The following is an 8,148-nucleotide window of genomic DNA, read 5'->3' as shown; positions in this document are numbered from 1 at the left end:
CAGTTCCCATTATCTCTGAACATGAACAGAACCTCCTGCAACCTAAGTGGATTAGCCATTAGCAACGCAAGTTTACAGAAATAGGGTAGGGGTCTGAGTCCAGGTGGGAACTTCCTCGGAGAGTTGGTGCGGACCTGTTAGGCCAAATGGCCTGTCTCTTCACTTGAGGTATTCTGCAATTCCCCTCTCTCCAAGCAGAACCTGGGGGAGCCGTTGGGTTGTGGGAGTTGTAGTTTCCGGAGGATAAAACTACAATTCCCAGAATGCCGGCTGGGCGCAACGTTACGGCCACACCTTTTTCCTCCCACTCGCATCGAGTCGAGGTGTCAAGCGGCGGCGAGGAGAATGAAACCGGGAGGAAGGGAAAAGGGAGAGGCAGGAGCGGGAGCGTTCGCCTGATCGAACTCGGGTCAGGACAACAATCGAGCTCCGGGGGGAATGGGCCCGGCGCTTGCTGGTGAACGGGCCGGAGCTGAAGGGTCGAGAGGAGGCCGCGGCTCCGCGAACAAAGAGGTGTAAACAGACCAAAGAGAAGACACCCGTTCCCTTCCCTTCTCCTCCCCTCTGGAGGAGTCAAAGCTACTCCTCCCACTGCCCGAGCCTGGCACGTCCGTGTCTCAGCCGCGAGACGCACAACAGCCCCCGGGGGCTCGGCAGCTGCTACAACACCCGCAGCTCGGGCTGCACCGCTTCCTGCAGGGGTCGGGTGCCTGTTGGAGGGTGACTGGTTAGTGGGGGTTTAACTAGTTTAATGCCCAGTGCGACAGGGATATCGGCTTGGGCGGGTGGTGCAAAGTGCCCTGTCTCTTTCCCTGTCCCTATTATGTACACCTTTGTGGTCCGGGATCGGAACAGCTCCATCTACGCAGAAGTGGGCAAAGTGCTCATCTCCACGGGGCAATGGCGAAGACTCAAGAGGGACAACCCCAGGTTCAACCTGATGCTGGGGGAGAGGAACAAGCTGCCTTTCGGTACCCTGGGTAAGACTTGCCCGCGAAGTGGGCTTTTAGGGGTAGGGGGTGGCAGAGAGACATCTATTTGGAAAACATTTGCTTTCCAAGTGCTGTCTTTTTAAAATTAAGGGACTTGCGATCTGTCATCTCGAGACCAGCGCAGGTTTGCACTGCAGATCTGGGCGTGTCCTGCTATCTCCAGCACATCTGTGAGGTGGCCTTAATGTTTATTCAATACATTATATCCAAATCAGGGTAGAGTTAAACCAAATCTATTTGGTCATGCTTTCAGTAATAAATTGTCGGGCCCCAGATAATTTTTTTTCTGGAACATCTAGTAAAATATTTTATTTGATTTTCCTGGAAGAAAAGTCAGATTTCTTCTTGTACTTTTAAAAATCTGAAAGCAATTTGGAATAGTTTTACGATTATTCTTAACACGATCTCTGCTGTACAATTGAAGCACGTAATGCTGTGATACTTCTTGAACTGTCGCTTCTTGGTCTGCCAGGAACACTATTTGCCCTTCCTTTTGGGCAATTTTTGTCTCCCTGCTAAAAGCTTTGACCCTCACTGGGCGTAGAGGTGAATGAGTGAAAGTTACACGTCAGTGCTGTACTGGAGTGTCAGCCCTTCATGTATCACCTTCGGTGCATACAGGCTGTTGTGGTGACACCATATCCCCCTTCTACTATTAAATGACAGGTTCAATGGGTAAATTTAACCCTTTCCAGACCACAAATAATCAGATCATTGTAAGCAACATCACTACTGAAATTTAAAGAAGACTGAAGTGCTGCTTCATTTTGACACACCTCACCCCCCACTAAATATCATCTCATTCTTAGTTCACATTTACAGGGTCTTGAATTTTGAGTGTGGATTGTGTAATTGAGAAATTAAAGCTAACAGGGTTAATGAAGAATGTAACTCCAATGTAAAAAGCTGCAAATGTCAGTTAGGGAGAGATGGGTCTCATTCTTCAAATATGGGCAATGAACTTTCATACTTGCAGTGTAAAACACAAGATAGCCAAGCAGATGCAGAATCTGTGCTTTTGTCTGAATTTTGCTGGAAAATTGGGAGGGTCCTGTGTGTAGTTATTTTTCTTAGAGAGCTTCAGTAACCTCTTTCTTGTCCTGTTGCCTGTGAATTGGTAGTTGCGGATGTTTAAATATTGTATTGAGTGCGTTGCAGTGCACCAAGATGCTGTATCAGGGCTGTCTAGCGTTTTACCATAAATGTTATGTTAGTGTAGCTGCGCTTTGCAGACTCAATGACATCAGATCTTTTATTGATGCTTGGTGACTAGGCAACAGTGCTGGAAAGTCTCATTTTACCCAACTGGGTGGGGCAGACAACTGATGTTGCATTGCACTCCAACTGGAATGATAGGACTTAGATTTTCATCTGAGCAAATTTCTGGTGTCAACGCTGTAGTTGAAGAGGTTGGACAAGGAAAGGTTGGGAGAGAAGAAAGTTCCTCATCGAGGGGAACAAAAATTAACTGAAGGGTGTGTTTATGTTAACTGCACTTTCTAGCAGCTGACAAATGCAGCATTGACAGAATGGGTCAGCTGCTCAAGCTTTACTGCATCTAAATAAGCAGTTGATATGCAAGTCAGTTAGCTTAGCATCTGTTAATGGGGAAAACGTTAGAGTTTATTATAAAAGATGGAATAGCAAAGCATTTATTAATGCATAATATGATCAAGCTGAGTCAGCATGACTTTGTGAAGAGAAAAGCCATACCTGACAATTTTACTAGGATTCTATGGAGAAACACCAAGCAGGATTGATGAAGGGGAAAGCTGTGGATATTTGGATTTTCAGAAAGTGTTTTGTAAGGTGCTACATATTAGACAACTTAACAGTGGAGTTCATGATGTTAGAGGTAGTATATTAGTATGAATAGAGGATTGGCTAACTACTAGAAGACAGTTGGGATAACGGGGTGGGGGGGGGAAGGGCATTTTCAGGCTGGCAACCTGTAACTAACAGAGTGCCATGTGGATCAATGCTGACGTGATAATTATTTACAGTACATACTAATGGCTTGTTGAGGGAAGTGAATGTACTGGAGCTCTTTTTTTTTTCTTTTCTTGACACACAAATAGGTGGGACGGCAAGTATTGAGGATGATACCAAGCCTTCAGAAGGGCTGTGAGTGGGCAAGAACTAGGCAGGTGGAATGTAATGTAGGAAGTTAAGATTTTCACCATGGCAGGAAGAATTGAGGAGTTGAATATTATTTAAATGGGGAAGGACTGCAAAACGTTACAGAACAGAAGATTTGGAAGTCCTCGTCAATGAATCACAATAGATAGTATTCCAAGTTCAGCAGATGATAGTGAAAGCAATGGAATGGCCTTTAGTTCAAAGGGAATAGAGTTAAAAGTGGAGGCTTTTGCTAAAAATGTATGAGGCACTAGTCAGGCTGCAGCTGGAATACCACTATTGAACAGCTTTTGGCCCCTTATTGGAGGAGAGATATACTAGCGTTGGAGGTATCCAAAGAAGATTCACCAGGCTTAAAGCAGGTATGGTTCCAGTAGGTTGGGCCTGTACTTGTTGGAGTACAGAAGTAAAAGAGCTGACTTTATTGAAGCATGCTAGGCTCTTAGATGAGTTGACCCGGTAGATAGCGGAACAATGTCCCCTTTATTGGAGAGTCTTGTGCTAGAGGGTGTAATGTCAGAATAGGGGGCACACATTTAAAACAGAGATGAGGAGGAATTTCTTCCAGGGTTGTGAATCTGTGGAATTCTTTACCACTGCTCTTGAGACTGGGTCATAAGTATAATCAAGGGTGAGAGATTTTTAATTAGTAAGGGAATTCACAGTTATGAGTAAAAGGAACGGAAGAGGAGTTGAGAATGATCAGACCAGTCATGACCTCATTGAATATTTGTGTAGATTCGATGGGCAGAATGGCATATTTCTGCTCTTACGGTCATCTTATGGCCATCCTAAGTCATTACTTTGACAGGAAATGAAATAAGACCCAATCCCATTCCTATAAACTGGAATTTCTCATTTTACATTTTCTCCTCCCAAGTTATAAGAAAATCAGCTAAGAAAAGAATTTCTCCTACCTTTTGAATTGAGATTTGTTTTCAATTAGCATAGATTCTCCAAATGTCTGGTGAATGAATTATAGCCGTACAGCTTCCACCCTATCCTTGATCTCTCCTGAAACAGTGAGCTCTCTGCAGTAATCCTTTGGAGTCATTTGGTTCTCGATTGCGGCAAGCTCAAGTATGGCAGTCTCGAGAATTCTGTTATTACTTTGGCTGCATAGAAATCAGTACAAACCTTTTGTCACCACTAAGTTAAGAAAGAACATCTAATTTAAGTCAGTGCAGTGCATGGATTTTGTCATTTTTTAAGTATAATGCTTTGTATATGTGTGAATGAGACCGTAAAATATGGTACTGATATTGAAAATATTAAACTGGGGACCAGTCAATAGGCTCAGTTGCATTCAAAAATCCCAGGGCATTATTCAAAGCACAACAGAAAGTTCTCCCCTATCTTTGAACAACTACTTACCTCTCAATTAATATTAGAAACAACAAATCATCTTTCATTTTGCAATGTCTACAGCAAAGTCCCTCAAACAGTAATACAGTAATTGCCAGGCCTCTCTGTTCAAATAGAAGCAGTATTTTTAAAAAAAATCATAGACTGTGAATTGCCTTTTGGGGTGTCGTGAGGTTATGAAATGTACCAAAGAAATACGGGGTTTTTTTGTTTAGTTTCCACATAGATGATCTTGTAATTCACTGTATAATTTTGTTTTAAGCATCTCACAAAACTTTCAGTCATTAGTTTCCTTTCTCTTTTTTTTCATTTCTGGATAAGAGCTATAGCTGGAGGTTGTGGCAGTAGAGGGCATTGCTGCCACTTTTAGAATACAGAAAACGATTTAGTTGTCTTCAGGAGGAATGATGTTGTTATACTAGAGGGTTCAGAAGAGATTTACAAGGATATCGCCGGGACTGGAGGGTGTGAGTTACAAGGAGGGCCTGGGCCTTTTTTCACCGGAGCATTGCAGGCTGATGGGTGACCTTATAAGGATTTATAAATTCATGAAGGGCATGGATAGGGTGAATAGCCAAGGTCCTTTTCCTAGGGTGTGGAAGTCCAAAACTAGAGGGCACAGGTTTAAGGTGCGAGGGGAAAGATTTAAAGGGACCTGAGGGGCATCTTTTTCATGCAGAGGGTGGTGTGTGTATGGAGCAAGCTGCCACAGGTGAAGGCACCTGGATGAGTATATGAATAGGAACCTGTAAGATATGGGCCAGATGTTACCAAATGGGCCTAGATCACATTGGGATATCTGGTTGGCGCAGATGAATTGGACCCAAGGCTCTGTTTCTGTGCTATATAACTTGTATGATTAACTTGTTTGTTTGCTATATGGGTATTCACTGATTTGTGTAATTACATTTTCTGTTTTTGATTGCCAGGATTTGTGATTCATCACCCCAGTTCTACATTTACGTTGGCTGCATCGTGCCTAGTTTAGGACAGTGAGCTGAGAATTGGAATGCAACTTCCTAGCTTTAATAGTTTAATGTCATACAAAGGCATGTTCCATGCAGAACAATAGATACAAAATAGCCCCTTTAAGTAAGTGTGAGGTATGAATGTTGTGTGTTGCCAAGTTCAACAATGCCCATTCTAATAATAGTGTCTTTGCTTACTTGCAGGTCATGAACCAGGACTTGCACAGCTTGTAAACTATTATAGGGGTGCTGACAAACTCTGCCGCAAGGCTTCATTAGTCAAGTAAGTACATTGCTAGATTTGAGTAAGAAAGCAGACCAGGCTACTGTACTGTGTACACAAAATACTGAGCACTCTTGAAACATGTTTACTGAGTATACACTTCATTTCCAGTGTGGAGGGCATTGATGAAAATGTTATTTGATTCACTAACAGGAAGTGGCATTGCTGACTGAGCCAATATTTGTTGCTCAACCCTAGTTGCCCTTCAGAAAATGATAGTGAGCTGCTTTGTGGAACCATTGCAGTCCATGTGGTGTAGGTAGACGGACTATGGCCAGGTTGTCTTCAGGGAGGGAATTCCAGGATTTTGACCCTGTGACAGTGTGGGAATGACATTAACTTTCCTAGTCAGTGTGGTGACTGGTTTAGTAGGGAAATTAAATTGGTGTTGCATATCATATGTCACGGAGCTGCTGCGAACAACAGGAATATCTTTCCCAGTTTACAAACCTTTTCAGGAGCTGAAATGGTTGTTGTACTGATTGTGAATGCTGCTGGAACTGTCAGCATAAAATCTTTAATAAGCCGATTGTAGTCCTTTGCCTTGTTAAGCTTTGCAAACTATTTGCCATAAGAACTTGGGCATAATTGAATCTGGCCAGTAATTTAATTGCTTGATTGATTTGATTTATTGTCACGTGTCCCTAAGTACAGTGAAAAGCTTTGTTTGACAGCAGTACACTCAGGCCATAGTAATTAAAGGCATAGAGATCATAGGGATCAAAAAAACTTTAGACAGAGTAAGGCATACAGGGTTGCACCATGTGCTAGGCAAGATCAGCATTATTTGAAGTTAGAGAATCCATTCATCAGTCTGATTTAACAACAATGTGTTAAATAGCACCCTTAATTTAACAAAACATCACAGGCCACTTTACGGGAGCTTAATGAAGCAAAATTAAACATGGAGCCATGTAGGAGAACTGGGAAGGGTAACTGCTAGTGAGGTCAAAGAGTAAGTTTACAAGGGGGGGGAAGTGAGGTGTGGAGTTACAGAAGTTCAGCAAGGGAATTTCAGGGTTCAGGGCCAATGCACCCGAAGGCACAGCAGTTAATAGTGGAGCAGTTAAAATTAAGGATGCTCAAGATGCCATCATTGGATGAGCACCAGTATCCTTGAGGGTTTTGGACATGGAGGAGAAAGCAAAAATGGGCAAGGTTAAGACAGTGTATCAGAAATAATGGGAACAGCAGATGCTGGAGAATCCGAGATAACAAAGTGTGGAGCTGGATGAACACAGCAGGCCAAGCAGCATCTCAGGAGCATAAAAGCTAACGTTTCGGGCCTAGACCCTTCATCAGAAAAGAGGGAGAGGGTTCTGAAATAAATAGGGAGAGAGGGGGAGGCGGATCGAAGATGGATAGAGGAGAAGCTTGGTAGAGAGGAGACAGACAAGTTAAAGGGGTGGGGATGGAGGCAGTAGAGGTGAGTGTAGGTGGGCAGAAAGGGAGGGGATAGGTCAGGCCGAGGAGGACGGCCAGGTCAAGGGGGTGGGATGAGGTAGGTAGAAAACAGAGGTGCGGCTTGAGGTGGGAGGAGGGAATAGATGAGAGGAAGAACAGGTTAGGGAGGTGGGGACGAGCTGGGCTGGCTTTAGGATGCAGTGGGGGGAGGGTAGATTTTGAAGCTTGTGAAATCCACATTGATACCATTGGGCTGCAGGGTTCCCAAGCAGAATATGAGTTGCTGTTCCTTCAGCCTTCGGGTGGCATTGTTGTGGCACTGCAGGAGGCCCAGGATGGACATGTCATCTCAGGAATGGGAAGGGGAGTTGAAATGGTTCGTGACTGGGAGGTGCAGTTGTTTATTGCGAACCAAGCGTAGGTGTTCTGCGACGTGGTCCCCAAGTCTCTGCTTGGTTTCCCTGATGTAGAGGAAGCCACAGCGGATGCAGTATACCACATTGGCAGATGTGCAGGTGAACATCTGCTTGATGTGCAAAGTTTTCTTGGGGCCTGGGATGGGGGTGAGGGAGGAGGTGTGGGGGCGTTGGGGAAACCAAGCAGAGGCTTGGGGACTGCTTCATAGGGTAAGGTTAAGACAATGGATAGATTTGAAAACAAGATTGGGAATTTTTAGTATTACTTGACTGGGAGCCGATGTAGGTCAGTGAGCAAAGGGCAGTTGGGGAACGGGACTTGATGCAAGTAAGAAGATGAGCAGTAAAGCTTTGGATGAGCTCAAGTTTATGTAGGTAGAATGTGGGTGACCAACCAGGAGAATGCTGGAATAATCAAGTCAAGGCCTACAAAGGCCTGGATGAGGTTGGGCCAGGGTTGACTTAAGCTCATGTTATGGAGATAGGAAAAAAGCATTATTGTTGATGGAGTGGATCTGGGTTTGGAAGCTCAGCTTGGGACGGTAATGACACCATGGTTGCGATCAATAAAGTAGCAACAC

At 44.1% G+C, this 8,148-nt stretch overlaps 1 protein-coding gene across 1 annotated transcript in view; it reads left to right on the top strand.

Moving 5' to 3' along the window:
* Window positions 1-286: 286 nt before the first annotated feature.
* The window catches only part of ttl (tubulin tyrosine ligase), a 31,662-nt gene continuing 23,800 nt past the window's right edge, over window positions 287-8,148 (top strand). The window contains exons 1-2 of the mRNA XM_059645195.1: window positions 287-980; window positions 5,669-5,747. Of these exons, the coding sequence (XP_059501178.1) occupies window positions 752-980; window positions 5,669-5,747 (308 nt within the window). The 5' untranslated portion in view covers window positions 287-751. The remainder of the gene's footprint in view (window positions 981-5,668; window positions 5,748-8,148) is intronic.

This window comes from Stegostoma tigrinum, chromosome 4 (genome assembly GCF_030684315.1).
Source record: "Stegostoma tigrinum isolate sSteTig4 chromosome 4, sSteTig4.hap1, whole genome shotgun sequence".
NCBI lineage: Eukaryota > Metazoa > Chordata > Chondrichthyes > Orectolobiformes > Stegostomatidae > Stegostoma > Stegostoma tigrinum.
The sequence above is the reverse complement of the archived record's forward strand: the minus strand, read 5'-3'. Positions and strand labels throughout refer to the sequence as shown.